The 23951-nt window shown below is 47.3% G+C and overlaps 1 protein-coding gene across 1 annotated transcript in view; it reads left to right on the top strand.

Moving 5' to 3' along the window:
* The window catches only part of LOC138259921 (uncharacterized), a 676397-nt gene that overhangs the window by 319681 nt on the left and 332765 nt on the right, over positions 1–23951 (top strand). The window contains exon 4 of the mRNA XM_069207908.1: positions 18556–18619. Within this exon, the coding sequence (XP_069064009.1) occupies positions 18556–18619 (64 nt within the window). The remainder of the gene's footprint in view (positions 1–18555; positions 18620–23951) is intronic.

Here is a 23951-nt window from a genome sequence, read left to right as displayed (position 1 = left end):
CTGAAGTTCCAGTGGCTACAGCATCAGGGGAATTTCTCCGACATGGTCCAGATCTCGGAAGGAACTGCGAAGGACATGCAGTGGGTGGCTATCGAATCGTGATTGGATCAGAGCCAGATCCAACTAGAGATCTCTGTCGTGACAAATGCGTCGCTTCCGGGATGGAGCGGCCTCATGGTAGAGGCGGAGATCAGCGGTCTCTGGTCTCTGGCGGAATCCAGAGTCCACATCAATCTTTTGGAGCTCTGGGCGATCAGGTTTGCATTGAAAGCATTCTTTCCCACTTTGAAAAGGAAAGTGGTGCAGGTGTTCACAGACAACACTACCGCTGTGTGGTACTGCAGTAAGCAGGGCGGAGTGGGGTTGTAGACCCTCTGTCAGGAGACTGTATGCCTCTGGACGTGGCTGGAACATCAGGGCATCACCTTCGTGGTTAAACATCTTGTGGGCACTCTGAACGACAGAGCAGACAAACTCAGCCGTTGATGCATGCTAGATCACGAATGGTGTCTCCATTCGGAGGTGACACAAGGCCTCTTTCAGGAGTGGGAAGAGCCTTGGTTAGATCTGTTTGCCTCCAAGGGGGGGAACGCAGAATGTCAGCTGTTTTGCGTGTTGAAGTTTCCAAGGTGGCACTCACTTGTGATGCTTTTTGTCTTGAGTGGAACTCAGGCCTCCTTTACGCCTTCCTGCCAATACCACTTCTGTCCAGAGTTCTGAAGAAGATCAAGCACAACTGGGTTCAAGAAATCCTTTTGGCTCTAGATTGGACATGAAGAGTCTGGTATCCAGAGCTACTGAGCATGGCCACGAATCCTCCAATCAGACTGCCCCTTCTGGAGGATTTTCTGTTGTAGCAGCAGGGGACGGTTCTCCACCCAAAGCTGTCCAATCTTCACCTACATGCGTAGAGATTGAGCGACAGTTGACAGCTTTTGACCTTCCGCCCAAAGTCTGCAATTTTACCGCGGCAGCCAGGTGTCCATCCATCAAAACAGTATGTTCCTGTTGGCATAAATTTGTGGCATGGAGTACAAACAAGTCAGTGACCCCCTTTCTGCTCTTCTCTCTGAGGTTCTCTTATTCATAGTTTCTTTGGCCCAGGAGGTCTTTACTTCGGGCACCCCTAAAAGTCATTTGATGGCCACCTTGGCCTTTCTTAGATTGCCAGAGCATCCTTTCTTATTCCAGTCTCCCATTTTTGTTAAGTTCTTGAAGCGCCTTACCCATTTGTCTCCTCCGACCCTCTTTAGTATGCCCAATTGAACTTGAACCCGGTCCTAACTTATCTCATGGGTGCTCCTTTTGAGCTGATGCGCAATTGTCCCTTGCGTCTCTTGACCCTCAAGACTGTATTTCTGATTGCAATTACCTCTGCTCGCAGGGTGCGTGAGCTTCCAGCTCTGTCTTCCAAACAACCATGTTTGTCTGTCCATCCTGACAAAGTGGTGCTTCGTACAAACGCCTCTTTCCTTCCTAAGGTCGTTACTCCTTTTCACATGGACAAATCCATCACCTTACCTACATTATACGCACCCCCACATCCCTGTCATGAAGTGGAGAGACTCCACCGTCTGGATCCAGAAATAGCGTTGGTGTTCTACCTCAATCGTACCAGAGATTTCCAGGTGGACGATTGCAGGAAGCTGGCTCTGTATATACTATATCAAAATCAGATATAGGTGGTCATTATAAACATGGCTGTGTGGCCTGCCAGCCAACACCATGCCTCCGTCAGGCAGCCTGGCAGTGATCGGAATCATTATCCGACAGGGCAGCGGTGCTGGCCCTCGGATTATGATCCTTAATCCTCCAGCATTTTTCTGGCAGGGAAAGGCTGGCGGAGGGGGTGCCCCATCGCGGAGCCGCCGTCAACGTCCCGGCCAGGCATTCCTCTGGGCCGGCAGGTGGAACCAATGTTTCCACCCGCCGGCCCAGAGGAATGTTCCTTATACGGGCGGGGAGCCGGGAACGCTGGTGATCAGTGTTTTGACCGCCAGCATGAACACAGCGGTTTCGACCGCCGTGTTCATTATGAGGGCCATAGTATGCACAGAGTCCAGGGATTCCCCATTGGCTTAACAGAGGCTAATATAGATAATATTAATGCTCTTTTTTGTGGTTGTGTGGTTGAGCAGTTAGGCTTATTAGAGGGTAGTGCAAAGCATTTGATTTACACACACAGGCAACAAATGAAGCACACATTCATTGACTAACTCCAAGCCAATTGTTTTTATATAGCAAAATATGTTTTGTTTCTTTTTCTAGTAACACAACATTCAGTTTGCAGGTAAGTATATTTGCTAGGAAGTAGCAAGCATATGTATCAATACCACTTGGTTTCAATTCAGTAAGGCAAACGGTTTTCAGATACATAGCAATAATCTGTTTTAAAAGTTGACACAGTGCAATTTTCAAATGCAGTTCTAGGGGGAAAGAAAAGTTAGTACAGTTTTGAGGTAAGTATAAGACTTACAGTTCCAGTCTCCGATAGTTTGGATGTCCACAGGTTGGGGTTCAGGTTAACCCCAAACACCCACCACTAGCAAAACTGTATTTAACCACCGACTCCATCTTGATCACTGACTCCATTTTGTGCTTAGCTTAGCTTAGCTTCAGATGCGGTCACTTCGGTGACGCAGGTATTTTCCCACAAAGGTTGTTTTCTACACAGAATATGTTTTAGCTTCTTCTCACTAGCACCAGTTTGCACCGTGCAGGAACACATCATGGGGGATGTGGACGGTAGACATAAGAGAGTCTCAGCCGGGGAATGGTTTCAGTGTTTTCATTGTGGAAAAGTACTGCTCATCTGTCTCTGGAATGCTCATTGGGGCAGGGCCCGTCCCTTTGAGTGTTTTCAACTCAGACCTAGTACAGCCAGCACTTAAATTTAATAACTAAAGGAGGGGGAGGTTGCCAGAACCTTCCTCTTGGGTTTGTTTAAGGTATGTAAGGTGGGGAAGCTAGGCACTGACGCAGAAGGAACTAATTTTGGGTGTGAACGCAGTGCCCATAATTGGAGTGGATGTCTTCTCAATGCTGAACCAAAACAGTATTAATTTGCTTGCAGAAAATGCAAGTAGAACGGCGACATGATTTACCTATTTTAGGCAGATGGGGCTGGGTCCTGTTATCTACTTACAGAAAAATGCATGAGAAATTTGCTCAGTTAGAACAAGAAAATCAGCAATTGGAGAGGCAGCTAGTTGAAGCCAAAAATAACGTAACCATGTTGTCTTGTCAGAATAAGTTACTGCAGGATAAAGTCTGTCGCAGAGAAAGCAGCAGCTCGTATTGCGCAATATGGATACCGTAAACGTATGTTTAGTGTCAGTCAGAAGAAAGTTCATTTATCCATTGCTAAAGCATGGCTAGATTGGAACCCTGATGTTTGAGATGTCAATATTAGGGATTCCACACTTTTTATGATTCCGGTGATGAGTAAGTTAAAAAAAAAAAAAAAGGTGGGGGCCAGCTTGAGCCAGATGAACAGAAAGTGGTTCGTGCACTGTCTATATTTAGACGGAAAATCCAGGGCACACCACAAAACCTAGGGGGTGTTGAGATGCACTCTTTAGAAGATTATTCTCAGTAGGAGATTGTAAGGAAATGCCTCCTTGGCATGCCTCCTTACCCCCTAACCTTTTGCCTTTGCTGATGCTAAGTTATGATTTGAAAGTGTGCTGGGACCCTGCTAACCAGGCCCCAGCACCGTCTTCTTTCCCTAAACTGTACCTTTGTCTCCACAATTGGCACAACCCTGGCACTCAGGTAAGTCCCTTGTAACTGGTATCCCTGGTACCAAGGGCACTGATGCCAGGTAAGGTCTCTAAGGGCTGCAGCATACCTTATGCCACCCTGGGGACCCCTCACTCAGCACATGCACACTGTCTCACAGCTTGTGTGTGCTGGTGGGGAGAAAATGACTAAGTCGACATGGCACTCCCCTCAGAGTGCCATGCCAACCTCACACTACCTGTGACATAGGTAAGCCACCCCTCTAGCAGGCCTTACAGCCCTAAGGCAGGGTGCGTTATACCACAGGTGAGGGCATATGCGCATGAGCACTATGCCCCTACAGTGTCTAAGCAAAACCTTAAGACATTGTAAGTGCAGGGTAGCCATAAGAGTATTTGGTCTGGGAGTTTGTCAAACGTGAACTCTACAGTTCCATAATGGCCTCACTGAAATCTGGGAAGTTTGGTATCAAACTTCTCAGCACAATAAATGCACACTGATACCAGTGTGCAATTTATTGTAACATGCACCCAGTGGGCATCTTAGAGATGCCCCCTGAATACCAATCCGACCTCTAGTGTGGGGCTGACCAGTTTCTGCCAGCCTGCCACAACCAGACGAGTTGCTGGCCACATGGGGAGAGTGCCTTTGTCACTCTGTGGCCAGGAACAAAGCCTGCACTGGGTGGAGGTGCTTCACACCTCCACATGCAGGAACTGTAACACCTGGCGGTGAGCCTCAAAGGCTCGCCCCCTTTTTTACAGCTCCCCAGGACATCCCAGCTAGTGGAGATGCCCGCCCCTCCGGCCACTGCCTCCACTTTTGGCGGCAAGGTTGAGGGAGATAATTCGAAAAACAAGAAGGAGTCACCCACCAGTCAGGATAGCCCCTAAGGTGCCCTGAGCTGAGGTGACCCCTGCCTTTAGAAATCCTCGATCTTAATTTTGGAGGATTCCCCCAAGAGGATTAGGGATGTGCCCGCCTCCCCACAGGGAGGAGGCACAAAGAGTGTGTAGCCCCCCCAGACCTAAACACACCCCTAAATTCAGTATTTAGGGGCGCCCCAGAACCCAGGAAATCATATTCCTGCAACCTGAACTACAAAGGACGACTGCTGACCTACATGATGACGGAAGATGACAACTGCTTTGGCCCCAGCCCTACCTGCCTGTCTCCAGAGTCGAAAACCTTCAACCAGCGACACATCCAACAGGGACCAGCGACCTCTGAAGCCTCAGAGGACTGCTGTGACCCCCGGGACCGAAAAACTCCTGTGAGCAACGGCTCTGCTCAAAAACAGCTACATCTTTGCACCACAGAAGCAACTTTCTAAGAACTCACTCTTCCTGCCGGAAGCGTGAGACTTCACACTGCACCCAACGCCCCCTGCTCGAGATCCAGAGAACCAACACCACAGGGAGGACTCCCCGGCGAATGCGACCCCGTGAGTAGCCTGAGACGACCCCCCTGGACCCCCAGAGCGACGCCTGCAGAGAGAATCCAGAGGCTCCCCCTGACCGCGACTGCCTTTAACAATGGACCCAATGCCTGGACCAAGCACTGCATCTGCAGCCCCCGGGACCAGAAGGAACCGAACTTCAGTGCAGGCGTGACCCCCCCCCATGCCCCCCACCTCCCTCCCCCCCCCCCCCCCCCCCCCCCCCCCCCCCCCCCCCCCCCAGGCGACCCTCTGCCTAGCCCAGGTGGTGGCTGGCCCCCGAGAATCCCCTCCTGTGCCTGCCTGCACAGCTAGAGTGACCCCCCGGGTCCCTCCATTGTTTCCTATGTAAAACCCGACGCCTGCTTTGCACACTGCACCCGGCCGCCTCTGTGCCGCTGAGGGTGTGTTTTGTGTGCCTACTTGTGTCCCACCCCAGTGCTCTACAAAACCCCCCTGATCTGACCCCCCGAGGACACGGGTACTTACCTGCTGGCAGACTGGAACTGAAGCACCCCAGGTTCTCCATAGGTGCCTACAGTGGGCTGCCTATGCCCAGGAACTGAGGCTTGTCTTACTTACCTCACAATCTAACCTTTAATTACTTCACCCAGGAACTGTTGATTTTTGCAGTGTCCACTTTTAAAATAGCTTATTGCCATTTCAACAAATACTGTATATGATATTGCTTTAATTCAAAGTTCCTAACTTACCTGTGTGGAGTACCTTGCATTTTATGTATTTACTTCAAATCTTGAACTTATGGTTCTTAAAATAAACTAAGAAAATATATTTTCCTATATAAAAACCTATTGGCCTGCAGTAAGTCTTTGAGTGTGTGTTCCTCATTTATTTCCTGTGTGTGTGTACAACAAATGCTTAACACTACCCTCTGATAAGCCTAATGCTCGACCACACTACCACAAAATAGAGCATTAGAATTATCTCATTTTGCCACTATCGTACCGCTAATGGGGGAACCCTTGGACTCTATGCACACTATTTCTTACTTTGAAATAGTATATACAGAGCCAACTTCCTACACTCGTCATCCCATAAGTCTCATAAGAAGAGGCGCCGACACAACCCTTGGCGTCGTTCTTCTAGAGGTCAGTCTCAGTCTCCATCCAGACGGCGTTGTAACTCCCCAGCCTCAAAGTCCTCAGGCCTCATCGGCGCCATTGTTCACTAAAGTGCTTGAGTCTCTAGTGGGTCCTCAGCTTTCACCTGGGGCTCAGTAGTCGGTGGCACAAGTTCCTGATCCGGCCCAGGGATCTCATGAAGATCTGAGGTTTCCTGCTTTTCTGATGCCGGGAGCGGATCCAGCAGCATTTTTGAGTGCCATGTTTTTCATCTTTAATACGGCTAAGGCCCCTGCTGGTGCACCAGCTGGTCTCACGGGTCCTTTGGCATTCTTGGACTCTCCGGCTCCATGCAAGTCGGTGCCGTTCGTGCCTTTTTATCAGGCTGAGGATGCCGGTTTGGCGCCAGTGACATCGCATCATAGGCATCTGGCGCCGATGACATCACTGCTTGGACAGACGACGCCTTTGACAGCACCTCATATGCCAACGGCGCCAAAGAAGTCAACTCCGGTGCCAGATGGATCCTGGTCGGGACGGAGTGCATCTCCTTCTTCTCCTGGTCCGCACCCATCGATTTTGAAATTGGTGTTGTCAACGTCGGCAAACTCCATGTCGACGCCTAGATTGGAGGCTAGGTTGAGGTCGCGGAGGAGAGCGTTGAGGCTCTTGGAAGAGCAAGGTACCGGAGACAGTTGATGGAGGAAGGAGAGATTGCTGAGCCCTTGGGAGAATTTCAGGGCCTAGACTCAGCTAGTGGGCGGGACACTTCCCCTGAGTGGGATCTTTAATCTCCGGGGGAGTTTACTGAGGAGGCAGCTTCCTTTCACTCTATTATTAAGAAGGCTACAGAATTTTTGGACCTTCCATTGCCAGCTGCTGAAGTATTACATTCTTCTCCTACTTCAGCAGAGCCCTTGCTCCCATTTAATGATGCTCTTACGGAGCCTATCTTAGAGATCTGGAGAAACCCTGTAACATCACCAGCTGCATCCAGAACTGTTGCGGGAAGATACAGAGTTGCTCTGGGTGATCCGGGATTTTTGTCACAACATCAAACTCCGGAGGGTTTGGTAGTCTAGGCTTCGTGTTCGGCTCACTCTGCTCCAGGCTCCTTTCCTGTTACTCCATCGGACGGGGAGTCCAAGAGGATGGAACAGACGGCTAAGAAGACTATTTTTCCTCCTGCAATATGACTCTGAAGTCGGTTAATGCTACCTGTGTGTTGGGTAGATGTGTGCACGCCTTGATGGACATGGCTAGAGCTGTAGTGCCTAACTTGCTGCAGGAAATGCAGTGACAGTTCCATGAACTCCTGTCGGACACACAAGCTACGGCCAAGCAGATCATCCAGTCTGGTGGATACTACAGACTCAGTGGCCAGAGCAATGGGTACTTCAGTTGCCACTAGGCGACATGCGTGGCTGAGGTCTTCTGGATTTTCATCTGATGTCCAGACAACTTTTTTAGACCTGCCTTTCTATGGAGAAAAGTTGTTTGGAACCAAAGCTGTCTCTGCCTTAGAGCGTTTTAAAGACAGTAGAGCTACAGAGCTACATAACAGTCTTTGGGACTGTAGGCTTCCACATCTACTCCTTTCAGGTCCTTTAGGAGATTTAGGGGGTTTGGCCGTGGAGCCGCTATTGGTGGGAGACTTCATTCCACGTCTCAACAGTCCGCCAACCTTTCTTATAGGTACTTTAGAGGGCAGGGGAGGGTTAGAAACGCGTGGGGCCACCCAGGAGCACCCTTCCTCATCTTCCTCTGGGAGAGCACAAGGGAAGCAGCCTTAGTTTTCCATCCATTTTAAGTCATGCTTCTCCCGTAGGGGGAAGGTTATTTCATTTTCTCCACAAGTGGGAGTTCGTCACATCGGAGTCCTGGGTGCTGAATATTGTGGGAAAAAGGGTATGCCCTTCCCTTTTGGGAGTGTCCCCCTCCCAACCCTCCCTGTTCTTCTTTTTGTTCAGAGGATCATCTTCTGTTACTTCAGCAGGAGGTTCAGGTCCTTTTATCAAAAGGCGCAGTGGAGTTGGTTCCAGAGCAGGAAAGGGGTCAGGGATGCTATTAGAGATATTCCCTGATTCCCAAGAAGGATGGTCGATTGAGATCTATCCTGGTTCTGATGATTTTGAATTGGTTCCTCAAACAGGAAAAGTTGCTGACTATAGCGCAGGTGCTTTTGGCGTTTAACAAAGAGGATTGGATGGTGTCGGTGGACTCGCAGGATGCTTACTTTCCTATTCCCATTATCAAGTCTCATAGGAAGTATCTCTGGTTTTTGGTGGGGTCGCAACACTACCAGTCCTTCCTTTTGGTCTGTCTTCCGCACCTTGAGTCTTTACGAAGGTGATGGCTGTGGTTGCAGCACATCTCAGAAGGAAGGGAATATGGGCATTCCCTTACCTGGACGACTGGCTGATCAAAGCCAAGTCTCCAGAGCTTGTTCTGCATCATCTCCAAATGGCAACCCAGTTGTTGTTCAGTCTGGGATTTACAGTAAATGTGCCCAAGTCTCACCTGAAGGCCACTGGATACAACATTGAATCAGGCCTATCCTCCGCCTCAGCACATTCAGGACATTCAGGCGTTAATACTAATGTTTCAAAAAGGAGCAGTTGTTCCAGTCCTCAAGGTCCTACGTCTGCTTGGTCTGTTTGCTTCTTGCATTCTGTTTGTCCCTCATGCACGTTGGCACATGAGGGCTCTCCAATGGTGCCTCCACAAGCAGTGGTTTCAACACAAAGGGGATCTCAGAGTCGATAACGATCTCCAGAGACACTGCAGTAGATCTGCGATGGTGGACTTTGGATGGCAATCTTTCCCAAGGAAGGCCGTTTGCTCTCTCACCTCCAGTGGCCATGGTCATAACGGATGCGTCCACTCAAGGGGCGGTGCTCATCGGGGGGACCTGGAGATCGAAGGTCGTTGGTCTCCAGTGGAACAGTCTTTTCATATCAATCTGTTGAATTGCAGGTGATACCCCTGGCTCTCAAGGCCTTCTCCCGTCCCTTCACGGTCAGTCAGTTCAAGTCTTGACGGACAACACTACTGCAATGTGGTATATCAGCAAACAGGGATGAGTAGGGTTGTACCTTCTCTGCAGAGAGGCTCTGCTGCTCTGGTCCTGGGCACAGGACCATTGGATTTGCTTAGTAGAAAATCATCTGGCCAGAGTTCTCAACGTACGTGTGGACAATCTCAGTTGGCATTTCTCGGCCGACCACGAGTGGCGTCTCCATCCGGATCTGGTTCTTCACATCTTCAGGGTGTGTGGTCTTCCGCGGATAGACCTATTTGCCACTCGGTACAACACACAATGCCCATCGTTTTGTAGCCTTCAGTATCCGGTGCAAGGAGTGTTGGGGTACGCGTTTCAGATGTCCTTGTACGACTAGTTACTTTACGCGTTCCTCCGCCCCCCCCACATACCCTTGATTCCTCAGGTTCTGAGGAAGATTCACCAAGATCGGGCTCAAGTCATTTTAATAGCTCCGGATTGGCCTTGAAGGGTGTGGTACACGGACCTTCTTCAACTCTCACTGTGCCCTCCGCTTTGTCTCTTTCTCAGGATAGACCTCTCGCAGTCGCAGGTTCTACACCCCCAGCTCCAGAGCCTGCACCTACATTCCTGGAGATTGAACGGGGCAATCTGAGTTATTTTTCTCTCCCGCCAGAAGTGGTGGATGTTATTTTATCAGCCAGGCCACACTCCACCAAACTGCCTGTGCCAACAGATAGGCTAAATTTGTTACTTGGTGTGGAGAGAGGCAAATTGATCCCTTGAAAGCCCTTTTGTCTGATGTTCTATTGTTTGCTTTAACTTTGGCACAGAAGGTTTGTGCAATTGCGACTGACAAGGGCCATTTGTCAGCGCTGTCAGCCTTTCTTTGCCTTGTGGATCAACCTTCCTTGTTTAAATCACCTGTAGTTCTTAGGTTCTTGAAAGACCTAACAAACAAATTTCCTCCCACTCCGTTACTTGTGCCTCAGTAGGATTTAAATCTGGTATTGACTTTCTTAATGGGTTCACTGTTTGAACCTGTGCATTCTTGTTCTTTAAGATTGTTGGTCTTAAAGACAATTTTCCTTGTTGCTATTACATCTGCTAGGCATGTGAGTGAGCTTCAGGCTCTTAGTGTTAGACCTCCCTTTACATCATTCTATGCTGACAAATTGGTGCTGAGAACCAGGGCGGCTTTCGTTCCTAAGGTTGTCACTCCTTTCCATATGGGGCAGTCTATTACTCTTTCATCTTTCTATCCTCCTCCTCATCCTTCAAAATAGGAAGAAAAACTCCATCGTTTAGACCTGAGAAGGGCTGTCAGTTTCTATGTTGATAGAACAAAGGACTTTCGTTTGGATGACCAACTCTTTGTTGGATATGTAGGCAAGATGAAAGGCAGAGCTGTCCATAAAAGAACCATATACAGGTGGGTCATTCTTTGCATTAACATCTGTTATTCATTAGAAGATTCCTCCTAAGGGTATTAGAGCTCATTCTACCAGGACTAAGTCCGCCACTTCCGCTTTGGCTAGAGGTGTTCATGTGGTAGATATTTGTAAAGCAGCAACTTGGGCTTCCCTCCATACTTTTGTGAAGCACTATTGCTTGGATTCGGAAGTCAGGAGGGACAGCCATTTTGCACGTTCTGTGATGCAGGCCTTCTTGGTGTGACTAGTCAGGCACCCACCTCTGAGTGCGCTACTCCTTTGGGACTCTATTCATAAGGTGAGGAATCCACAGGTAGTTGTATCCATCAGAAGTTACTTACCTTCGGTAATGCTTTTTCTGGTGGATACACAAGTTACCTGTGGATTCCTCACAGTCCCACCCGCCTTCCCGTTGCCTATCTGGTCATACCAAAGCTTATTTATTATAACTGTATATATGTTTTGATTAATTTGTATATAAATAAATATTTTGCTTGTTCTGTATCCATATGGGTATATCTATGTATATGTGTGCTATCGTGAGATCAGTTTTCACCTGTTCGCCTCAAAGGCACGTAAAAAAGGGTGAAACTGTCGTCAGCATGCCAGCGAGGACCTCTTATTGCCACGGTGATGTCAGATGGGGTCGTGTGCGGAGACAAGTCATTTTGATGTCTACGTGGAGAGCTAGGAAAACATTTCCGTCTAATGCTGGCGCGTTGGGAGAATTCATAAGGTGAGGAATCCACAGGTAGCTACTGTATCCACCAGAAAAAGCGTTACCGAAGGTAAGTAACTTGTTTGTTTTGCGCGTTGGAGTTTTCAAGGTGGTACTCGCTCAGCGACTCTCTTCCTCTCGAGTGAACCTCCGACCTCTTTACGCCTTCACACCTACACCACTGCTGTCAAGAGTTTTCAAGAATATCAATAACGATGGGCCCAAGTAATGTTGGTGGCTCCGGACTGGGCATGGAGAGTATGGTACCCAGGGCTACTGAGCATGGCCACCGATCCTCCACTCAGACTGCCCCTTCGAGAGGATCTTTTGTTGTAGCAAAAGGGGACTGTTCTCCACCTGATCCTGTCCAATCTCCGCCTTCATACGTGGCGAATGAGCGGAGGCAGTTGACGGCGTTTGACCTTCCACACGAAGTCTGTGATGTAATCTTAGCAGCCAGGCGTCCCTCCTCCAAAACGGTATACGCCTGTCATTGGCATAAATTTGTGGCATGGTGTACCAACAAATCTGTTGATCCCCTCTCTGGCCCTCTTTCTGTTTTGTTCATTCTTTCTTTGGCCCAGCAGGGCTCTGCTTTGGGAACCCTTAAAGCCTATTTATCGGCTATCTCAGCTTCTCTTCGGTTACCTGATCAGCCTTCACTCTTTAAGTCTCCTATTGTTAGTAGGTTCCTTAAGGGTCTCCCATTTATTTCCTCCCACTCAGTTTATCATGCCACAGCGGGACCTCAATCTTGTCCTTACTTAATGTGTGCTCCCTTTGAGCCATTGCACAATTGTCCCGTACGGCTCCTTAATTTCAAAACTGCTTTTCTTGTGGCCATCACTTCTGTTCGCAGAGTGAGTGTGCTTCAGGCTCTCTCTTCTAAGCCCCAATTTTTGTCTGTGCACTCTGACAAAGTGGTAGTATTCCTTCCCAAAGTCGATACACCTTTTCATGTAGGTCAGTCCATCACTTTTCCTACTTTTTACGCACCTCCATAACCTTCTCATGAAGAGGAGAGACTCCACAGCCTGGATCCAAAAAGAGCGTTGGTGTTCTATCTCAATCATACTAAGGATTTCCAGTTGGACAATCAACTCTTTGTTGGATATGTGGGTGTGAAGATATAGAAGGCAGTGCAAATGGGTGCAAATTTCGCGATGGGTCCTTCATTGCATCAAAATTTGCTACACTTTGGCATATGTGCTCATTCCACCAGAGCAACTGCTGCTCCACAGCGTTAGCATGCGGAGTTCCTGTCCTGGATATCTGCCAGGCAGCAATGTGGTCATCCTTGCACACGTTTACTAAACATTACTGCCTGGACAGTCAGGTCCTACTTCGGTTGTTCGGTCCTGCAGGACTTTCTTGGATGATCTTGAGTCGCAGGCCACCTCCGAGGATTGCATTGCTTGGGTATCTATTCTGAGGTAAGGAATCTGCAACTAGACGTCTTTATCAGATGTACAAGTTACTTACCTTCAGTAATGATATAACTAGTAGTTGCAGATTCCTTATCGACCCACCCATCCTACCCGCTTGCAAACTGATTTCTAGGGACAGAGCTTCCCCATTCAGGGCCTTAGCTCTGGCGCACTAATTTTAGTGTTCTTCGCGGCTCTGCGCTTTGGCGTGGAATGTCGTGAAAAAAAACGGACTTAATTGCGTTGAGGCGCCATCTATGTACTACTCCTGACGTCATCATGGAGTCAACTGATGCCGCCTAGCGACGCGCAAGGGTATTGCTGGAAGAAAAATCTGATCCAGTCTGATGCCTGGGGGAAATTCTAAGGTAAGGAATCTGCAACTAGAATATGTCTCTACCAGATATATCCTTACCGAAGGTAAGCAACTTGTACTTTATGCATGCACAGTGTTTCCTCCTTTAGTCTAGGTAGTGCTGGGGACCTTAGCATTTCTCATGCTATTTTGGAAGGTTGCTTCTTTTCCACATAGAATCTGTATGTAGGTGAAATAGAAACAGGAGACTGAGATGCAGACGATGTGAAATACAATTTAATCTAAGTTAAGCCTGACAGCTCTGTGCCAAAATACCATGGGTTGAGCACGGCTAATTAGGGCTTTGCTTGTCTCATAATGACCAGGGGTTGCTGCTTGACCAGGGTTCACACCACAAGCAACCAACACCCCACTTTCGTATACTGTGTTTATGATAGTGGGAAAATTTATGAGAACAAAGATGGGAATGCTTTGCTATTACCAAATATGTCCAGAATGGTGACATTTATCAAGGAAACATGCTGGTTTACTACATGTGAGTTATGAGTAGCTTATCATCAGATACAGCTGCAGAAGCATCAGATACTACTGAAGAAAATAAAATTACTTATGAGGTTTATGATTATTTTCAATTACTACAAATGCCATTTGGACTGGCATTCACCGTGTTATAAGTTCTCATGCATTAAATGTTTGAAAGGGTGACAGATTTAGTTTTTATGTTCAACTTGACATTCTTACAATAGGGAAAGCAAATCAGGAACAGGATGCAAAAGTAAAGGAAGTTATTAACTTGGAAAACAGTAGACTATTAATGGACCATTCTTAATGCAGATTTGCGGAACATTACTTTAGCTTGGACATGTCAAAAGTAAAGAAGGATTAAAACCTGAGTAGGTACTTGAGTAAACTGCATTGGAAGGTCCTATACTCAATAAAAAAGCTGAGGTATTTGTTTTTAGGCCTAGTTGAGTACTAATTATTATTTTGACCAAATTGTGCTACTGTCACTGAGCCCATGGCATAGTTGATGAGAAAAGGAGACAAATTCAAGTGGGACTCTGAACGTGAAAGGCTTTCCAGAGTGTGAAGTCAGTCATTGCCTTGCAGGCTTTAGACCCCAGTGATGAAGTGTAATAACCATGTATGCAAGTGGAAAAAGATTAGCAGCTGTATTATCCCGATAGTGGAACTGGAAGAAGTGTAAAATTTAATCCGTCATCAAATTCACTTTCTCCAGAGGTGGAAAATATTTGGTTATTGAAAAAAAAATCTTGGCTTGTGTATGAGGGTTAGGACATTTTAAGATGTGTGGGATAGGAAATGCATACTGAGAAGTGACCACAAGCCTGTGCCAAAGTAGTTGTAGACCACTATGGGGATATACAAGGCTTCTGTAAAGATTGCAGGTTGTCAATAGAGTTATATGCCTACAATGCACTGTATGTCCCAGGAGCTACAAATGTAATTTCAGATTTGTAGGAAGTTGGCTCTGTATATACTATTTCAAAGTAAGAAATAGTGTGCACAGAGTCCAAGAGTTCCCCTTCGAGGTAAGATAGTGGCAAGATTAGATAATTCTAATGCTCTATTTTGTGGTAGGCTGGTCGAGCAGTAGGCTTATCAGAGGGTAGTGTTAAGCATTTGTTGTACACACACAGGCAATAAATGAGGAACACACACTCAAAGACGTACTCCAGGCCAATAGGTTTTTATATTGAAAAATAGATTTTCTTAGTTTATTTTAAGAACCACAGATTCAAGATTTACATCAAATACTTTAAATGTAAGGTACTTCACTTAGATACTTTAGGAACTTTGAATGAAAACAATATCATGTACAGTCTTTGTAAAAATGGCAATAAGCTATTTTCAAAGTGGTGCAAAAATCAACAGTTCCTGGGGGAGGTAAGTAAAGGTTAGTTTGGGAGGTAAGTAAAACACTTACAAGTCTCAGTCCTGGGGTATAGGCAGCCCACCGTTGGGGGTTCAAGGCAACCCCAAAGATACCACACCAGCAGCTCAGGGCCGGTCAGGTGCAGAGGTCAAAGAGGTGCCCAAAACACATAGGTGCCTATGGAGAACAGGGGTGCTCCGTTTCTAGTCTGCCAGTAGGTAAGTACCTGCGTCCTCGGGAGGCAGACCAGGAGGGTTTTGTAGAGCACTGGGGGGGACACAAGTAGGCACACAAAACACCCTCAGCGGCACAGGGGCAGCCAGGTGCAGTGTGCAAAGCAGCTGTCGGGTTTTCTATAGGTGTCAATGGAGGGACCTGGGGGTCACTCTAGCGGTGCAGGCAGGCACAGGGGTGGCTTCTTGGGACAGCCACCACCTGGGTTAGGCGGAGGGTCGCTAGGGGTCACTCCTGCGTCGAAGTTCGGTTCCTTCAGGTCCTGGGGGCTGCGGGTGCAGTTTTGGTTCCAGGCATCGGGTCCCTTGTTACAGGCAGTCGCGTCAGGGGGAGCCTGTGGATTCTCTCTGCAGGCTTCACTGTGGGGGCTCAGGGATGGTCGTCTCTGGTTACTCACAGGCTTGCAGTCGCCAGGGAGTCCTCCCTGTGGTGTTGGTTTTCTGCAGGTTGAGCCGGGGGCGTCTGGTGCAGAGTGTAGAGTCTCACGCTTCCGGCGGGAAACGTGAAGTCTTTGGAAGTTGCTTCTTTGTTGCAAAGAAGTAGCTGGTTTTGAACAGGGCCGCTGTTCATGGGAGTTTCTTAGTCCTGTAGTCCAGGGCAGTCCTCTGAGGCTTTGGAGGTTGCTGGTCCCTCTCGGATGCGTCGCTGGAGCAGGTTTTCGAAGTTGGAGACAGGCCGGTAGGGCTGGGGCCAAAGCAGTTGTCGTCTTCCTCCTTCCTCTCTGCAGGCTTGTAGGTCAGCAGTCCTTCTTTCTTCAGGTTGCAGGAATCTGATTTCCTGGGATCTGGGGAGCCCCTAAATACTGCACTTAGGGGTGTGTTTAGGTCTGGGAGGGCAGTAGCCAATGGCTACTCTCCTTGAGGGTGGCTACACCCTCTTTGTGCCTCCTCCCTGTGTGGAGGGGGGCACATCCCTAATCCTATTGGGGGAATCCTCCAAACTCAAGATGGAGGCTTTCTCAAGGCAGGCGTCACCTAGGCTCAGGACACCTTAGGGGCTGTCCTGACTGGTGGGTGACTCCTCCTTGTTTTTCTCATTATCTCCTCCAGCCTTGCTGCCAAAAGTGGGGACAATGGCCGGAGGTGCGGGCATCTCCACTAGCTGAGATGCCCTGGGGCGCTGTAACAAAAGGGTTGAGCCTTTGTTACAGTTCCTGCAGGGGGAGGTGAGAAGCACCTCCACCCAGTGCAGGCTTTGTTCCTGGCCACAGAGTGACAAAGGCACTCTCCCCATGTGGCCAGCAACATGTCTGGTGTGTGGCAGGCTGGCAAAAACTGGTCAGCCTACACTAGAAGGCGGGTAAGTATTCAGGGGGCATCTCTAAGATGCCCTCTGGGTGTATGTTACAATATATTGCACACTGGCATCAGTGTGCATTTATTGTGCTGAGAAGTTTGATACCAAACATCCCAGTTTTCAGTGTAGCCATTATGGAACTGTGGAGTCCGTGTTTGACAAACTCCCAGGCCATATATTCTTATGGCTACCCTGCACTTACACTGTCTTAAGGTTTTGCTTAGACACTGTAGGGGCATAGTGCTCATGCGCATATGCCCTCACCTGTGGTATAATGCACCCTGCCTTAGGGTTGTAAGGTCTGCTAGAGGGGTGACTTACCTATGTCACAGGCAGTGTGAGGTTGGTATGGCACTCTGAGGGGAGTGCCATGCCGACTCAGTCATTTTCTCCCCACCAGCACACACAAGCTGTTAGGCAGTATGCATGTGCTGAGTGAGGGGTCCCCAAGGTGGCATAAGACATGCTGCATCCCTTAGAGACCTTTCCTGGCATCAGGGCCCTTGATACCAGGGGTACCAGTTACAAGAGACTTATCTGAGTGCCAGAGTTGTGCCAGTTGTGGAGACAAAGGTACAGTTTAGGGAAAGAAAACTGGTGCTGGGGCCTGGTTAGCAGGGACCCAGCACACTTTCAAATCATAACTTAGCATCAGCAAAGGCAAAAAGTTAGGGGGTAACCATGACAAGGAGGCATTTCCTTACAAGATTGTTTTGTCATGGATGCTTGTGCCATTGGAAGACAAGTATGACGATGGACAGAATGTTTGCTAGGTTATTCTGTATGTCTCTGAAAACGGCAAGTTGTGTTTGTCCTGTTTCTGCTCGAAGTCCAGGAGCTCAGCTGATCCCATGACATGTTTGTCCTGGTCCAAGTCTTCAGGTAAGTCAAAGTTTCAAAAGAATCATAAGCAGGCGAAGGACATTAAAGTACCCCCAATCCTGCCCCCCCCCCAAAATGGAGGGTATCCTGATAACATCCCTAATTTCCAGGGGCCTTTGGCAGTGTCACAACAGATTGAGTCTTTTAAGGGAGCCATGTTATGAATATTTCACACTGAGCCTGTAAACAGACAGACATGATGTCACAATCCTCCGCTGGGTGACGCAGCTGTTTTGACTCAACACCCTATTACGGAGAGCCTGGTAGTTCGGGCTTCCACCTGCAGGATCAACGCAAACTTATTCCGATGACCCCCAACGCACCCTTCTTCCAAATACAGAGTTACGGACAGTTGAAGAATTTGGGAAACAAGTGTTCTCTTCATTCAGTGTCGCCCTTTGGTCAGTAAATGCTAGCTGTTTGATGGATGGATACTTCCTTACATTATGTGGCATGGTTGCAAAGATCATGCCAGCAGGACCACCTTGCCATATGCTGGCCATGTGTGTCATTCGGTCAGGCTTAGACGCAACAAACAGTGTACCTGGGTGGTTTAACACAAGAAGAGGGAGTAACTTCATTGAATCAGAACAAGGAAACGTGATAGACAACAAAGCTATCCAATTGTGAGCAGTGGGCTAACCCAAAACTCACACTAGGATTATGTAAACAATAGGTCTTGCCAACATACAGCTAAAACTGTCAGTAGCTGAGACCTATTAGCAAAAGTGGTTCATGCTTAACTGTTTCACACATTTATGCTTTCACTAATTTTAACAAAAGCCTGACTCATTGACTTTGTCAGTTTTTGTCTCAGCTTATTTCCGCTGCCCTTGTTTCTTCTAATCTACTTGTTTGACTTGCTATAATATGAATTGCTGCCACCTTAATAACGCTGCATTTGTCGTAGATAAGTAGAGGATTTTAAAGTGGTAGGTTGTTTTGGACAGATGTAAAAAGCCTAATGGAATACTGTGTTTCCATTTATGGGGAAAAGGTAGTCATAAATAAAATATTCCTACTTAAAATGAATGAAACATTGCAGCTTGAAAACTTAAGACTAAAATGATTGGTTGTATTTATGTTGTAGGAATTTCCCGTGGGGACTTTAGCTACAATCACTCATCTGTTGTTTTACCCAGTCTTTTGTCACAGTAAGTATGTTTATGTTGCAAATTATATTTGAACAATACATTGTTGTGCCTTCATGTTAATCCATTAATGAACGTGAATTTAAAATCCATCCTTACACTTTTGCTGGATGGCCTAGTGCGATAATCTGCATCTGTTTTCCTGATAGAACTGATTATTGCTGTCTCAGTAGCTACAAAAAATTCAAATTTTGTGTCAGGAAGTGAGGATTATTCTTGATTAAACATTACTCACCCTTACCGCACATTTTTAAAATACAGTAAAATTGCTTAATCTTCAATGTTTTCGGGTTTAAGCCCTGCATGGCCCGCTGTCCATAACAGACCATCATGCAGAGATCATTGGAGCCATGGCACCTCTTTGTGTGCCCTCTGAGCCTAGATAAACCCCAAGTTCAGGTGCAAGAGGGAAGGCAAATTGATGATGGCAACTCTTTGAGGAATGTTCAAATCCCATGGTCCAAACCTTTATCTAGTCTTGGAGCTGCTCTCATTGTAAGACATACAATGAGGACACTTCCTGTCCTTTTCCCTCCATGGAATAGGTCAAATAGCAGTTTTTGTTCTTCATCATGCATTCCTGTGCTCAAACCTCTTCCTAAATTGACCTTCCCGATGGTCACTTCATCTCTGCAGGTGGCAGAGGACTTCAAGGAGTCCATGAAGTGGTGAATGATTCTTAAAGAAGACCCCCCACAGAGCCCATATCACAAGCTTACCCTGGAAAATGATGCTTATATGCACAGTTTTGGACCACATATAAGGAATTTAACTTTCAGTGTTCTGTGGACCAGCAGTGAGCCTCTCCTGCATATCAATCTTCTAGAATTCACAGCAGTGAAGTTGCCAATGAAGGTTGTTGTCCGCCACATTCAGTTGAAGCAGATGCAAGAGTTAACTGACAATGCAACTGTCATGCACTATTTGAACAAGTAATTGGCAGTGGGCTCTGTTCCCCTTTGTCAGAAGACCAGAGAGCTCTGGGATCGGGTTATAGACAAAGGAGTAAGACTGTCAGCAGCTCTTCCAGCAAGGAAAGCAAATCAAACTGCTGACTTCCTCAGAAGACTTCTTTAACAAAAATTACTAGTAGGCGTTGGCTCAGAGGTGATGGCTCAAGTCTTTGCCGTGTGAAACTTTCCTGAGATATATGTTTTTGTGACAAACTCCAATATGAAATGTTCCTTGTATTGCCAGAGGCAGCATCTTTTATCAGAGATTTTCTAGGGAGAGCCCTAGATCTTTACTGGTCTTATTACTTGCATTGTGCCTTTCCATTGATTCTTTTACTCCCAAGATTAAATCAAAATCTCAAAATGTTCCAAGGTCCAGTGATTCTGGTAGTTCCTGATTGTGCCAGGCAGCTGTGGTGCCTAAGCTTCTTAACCCCTTGCCTGCTGTTATGCCATATGTTTACATTATGGAAAGGAGTTACTGGGATCCCTATATGATGTGTATAGAGATTATAGGTCATGTTCAAATCTGTATTGTCCTAATTGAAAGGCAGGTGCCTGAGGGATGTGAGGGAGGCCTGCAAGATCATGGGACGCAAAGCCCAATGACCCACAGCATTGGGTTCTGCTTCACTTAAAGGACCTCTGCATGCTGGTTGTCTCATGCTGAGACAAGGGGGATCTTGTAGAGAAGGCTTCCTGCCCCATCCCCAGTCTTAGCCCCCATAGACCCACCCATCATGGTATGCAAGGTCTGCCAGCTGGGGGAGAGCAAAGAATGGTCTTTCAGTGAAACAGAAACCTATTTCTGGTAGACTGAGTCTCCGCTTCAACCTCCTGCTGTCTACTGCTGACTGCTTTCATCTGATGCATCACAGCTGTTCACATCATGATTAGTCATCAGGCTGAGAGCAGGAAGTGTTCTTTCAGAGTCAGGGTTTCCAGCTGAGGCCCTTAGGCATTTTCTCCCAGACAGTAAGAAAGAAAGCAGCAGCGATGAAGGAGTTTTCAGGCCAGCATTTCTCAAGCCGGGTCTGATTGGCTCTTGCAGGGATAGCAAGGCAGGGACACTAGCTGGTGTAGACTTATAGAGAAAGACTTAGAAAAGTGAAAAAAGTAGTTAAAAAGACTTAGTAAAAAAGAAAAAACAATATTCTTTTTTCATTATAGGATTAGGTCAGGTGCAGCTCATTTACTAATGATTGCTTCTCAATTGAGAAGCACCCATAAGGCCCTGCAAAGGCTTTTTTTTAATAAATAATTTTTGGATCCTTGAGGTGTCCCTAAAAGTGGCAGAGGCATCTCCAACCATTTGTTTTAATGTTGTAGAGGGCTTCAGGGAGCAGGGCAGCCCCCAGCAACATAGTAAAAAATACAGCATATTTATTTATAGCAGTCCGAGCTAGAGTGCAGAGACCATTTATGGCTGGTTCTGTGCTTGCAGTTTGTGACCTGAAAAATGTTTCTTTTAAAAAATGACTCAGACATGCTAATATCTTTTCTAAAAAGGCTTTATTGAAAATAGTGCAGTGGCAGTCCTGAAGAAAGGTCTGTGTGAGCTCCTTATGAGTGGCAAAAGAAATGCTGCAGCCCATAAGGATCTGCTGGAACCCCAATGCCCTGGGTACCTAGGTACCATATAGTAGGGACTTATAAGAGGGGCACAGTGTGCCAATTAGAATTGGAATATGGAGTCACTAAACTATAGTGACAAATGTGGTACACAGAGAAAGCAAAAGCACTGGAGTTCTGGTTATCAGAACTCTAATGACACAGTCAAGCATACTGACAACATATAGGCCACAAACTATGAGCACTGGGGTCCTGACTAGCAGGATCCCAGGGAGACAGTAAAAACACACTGACAAACAGGCAGAAATTGGGGGTAACATGCCAAGAAAGAAGGTACTTTCCTACACATTTTAATCTACTTTTGACCTTCCTGATAAGGATAGCCTTTTAAGCTCATGTATAACTAACAGACATTTTTAACATGGAAAACTAGTTTTGCCCTAGCATTCACTCGAAATATCATATATTGCAGGTGAATTCCATGGCATCTTTAAAGCTTCCACCCCTTTATTCTAGTGTGAAGGAGAGTTGCTACAGACTTGACCGGCATAGGACTTTCAATGACTATCTGGCACTTTTAAGTAATGTGACAGCCTGTTTATCAGGTTTCAGGGTACCCAGCTTTGAAATGTGTTGAGGAAATGTAGAGTTTCCAGATGGTTGTGCGTGACAGATATTGCTATGAATTGGCAAGCAAGAAACATCCTGAAGGTTTTCAGGCCTGTTCCAGTAGGGCACTATTGCCACACTGCCCTGTTAAGGGGTGTTCCTATTCAGACATTATGCAATATAGCAACATGGTCTTCTCTGCATTCTTTCACTAAATACGATGTTCAGAATTTTTAATAAAGCTATGGCCCCTGCTGGTGCACCGGCTGGTCCCATGGGTCCATTAGCGTTCTCCTTGGGTTCACCGTTTCCATACAAGTCGGCTCCGCTTGTGCCTTTCTGTCAGGCTGAGGGTGCTGGTTCGGCACCAATGACGTCGCTTCAAATGATGCCAGCGGCGCCAACTCCGGCACCGGATGGGTCCCGGTTGGGACGGAGGTTATTTCCTTCTCATTTGCCTCGTCCATCTGTCTTGAAGCCAGCGTCGTCGACGTCGGCTAACTCTGTCGACGCCGAGGTTGGAGGCCAGGCTGAGATCGAGGAGGAGAGTATTGAGGCTCTTGGAAGAGCAAGAATACCAGCGACAATTATTCTGAGCCCTTGGGAGAGTTTCAAGGTCTGGATTCAGCTAGTGGACTGGATACCTCCCCTAAGTGGGATCTTTTTCCCCTGGGTGAATTCACGGAGGAGGCAGCTTCCTATCACACTGTCATAAGGAAGGCTGCAGATTGTTTGGAACTTCCATTGCCATCTTCAGAAGTAAAAACAAACATTTTGACGGAGGTATTGCATCCTTCCTCCACATCGGTGGACTCCTTGCTCCCTTTCAATGATGCTCTTACTGAGCCTATTTTGGAGGTTTGGAGAAAGCCTGTTACGTCACCAGCTGTGTCTAGGACTGTAGCAAGGAGGGGTACAGGGTTGCTCCTGGGGATCCAGGATTTTTATTCCAACATCTGACTCCTAAGAGCTTCTTGTTCTGCTCATTCTGCACCTGGTTCGTTTAATGCTACTCCATCGGACAGGGAGTCCAAGAGGAGGGCGCAAGCAGCTAAAAAGACTTTCTCTTCATGCAGTATGGCCCTAAAATCAGTCAATGCTACCTGTGTCCTGGGTAGATATGTTCATGCCCTGATGGACACGGCTAGAGCTGTGGTGCCTAACTTGCCTCAGGATATGCAGGGGCTGTTTGACGAGCTCCTTTTGGACATCCAAGTGGCGGCCGAACAGATCATCCAGTCTGGTCTAGATACAGCAGATTCAATGGCCAAGGCAATGGGTACTTCGTTGGCCACCAGGAGACATGCGTGGCTAAGGTCTTCTGGGTTTTCAACGGGCATTCAGACAACTTTATTGGACCTCCCGTTTGACGGCAAAATGTTGTTTGGGGCCGAGGCGGACTCTCCTTTAGAACGTTTCAAAGACAGCAGGCACACTGCAAGGTCTTTGGGGCTACAGGCTTCTGCATCTAATCCCTTCAGATCCTTTCGGAGATTTAGGAGGTTTGGCCGTGGATCCTCTTATTGTGGAAGAACTCAGTCCAGCATTCAACAGCCTGCCAACCCTTCCTTTAGATCTTTTAGAGGGTGGGGGAGGGTTAGGACACAACGAGCCACCCAACAGCACCCTGCCTCATCCTCTGGGGCAACACAACAAGGAAAGCAGCCCTAGTTTTCAATCCATCTTAAGTCATGCTTCTCCCGTAGGGGGCAGGGTATTTCATTTTCTCCACGAGTGGGAATTAGTCACATCAGACTCTTGGGTATTAAATATTGTGGGGAAAGGTTATGCCCTTCCTTTTCAGGAGTTTCTCCCTACCATCCCTCCCCATCCTTCGTTTTGTTCAGAAGATCATCTCCTGGCACTGCAGCAGGAGGTTCAAGTTCTTTTATCAAAAGGTGCAGTGGAGTTGGTTCCAGAGCAGGAAAGGGGTCAGGGTTGCTATTCTAGATATTTCCTGATTCCCAAGAAGGATGGTCGATTGAGGCCTATCCTGGACCTAAGGATTTTGAATTGGTTCCTTAAACAGGAGAAATTCAAAATGCTGACTTTAGCGCAGATGCTTCTGGCTAGGATTGGATGGTGTCTGTCGACTTGCAGGATGCTTATCTTCAAATCCCCATTCTAAAGTCACACAGGAAGTATCTCCGGTTTGTGGTAGGGTCACAACACTACCAGTTTGCGGTCCTTCCTTTTGGTCT

This window comes from Pleurodeles waltl, chromosome 2_1 (assembly GCF_031143425.1).
Source record: "Pleurodeles waltl isolate 20211129_DDA chromosome 2_1, aPleWal1.hap1.20221129, whole genome shotgun sequence".
In the NCBI taxonomy this organism is placed as follows: Eukaryota; Metazoa; Chordata; class Amphibia; order Caudata; family Salamandridae; genus Pleurodeles; species Pleurodeles waltl.
This window is presented reverse-complemented; position numbering and strand designations above follow the sequence as displayed.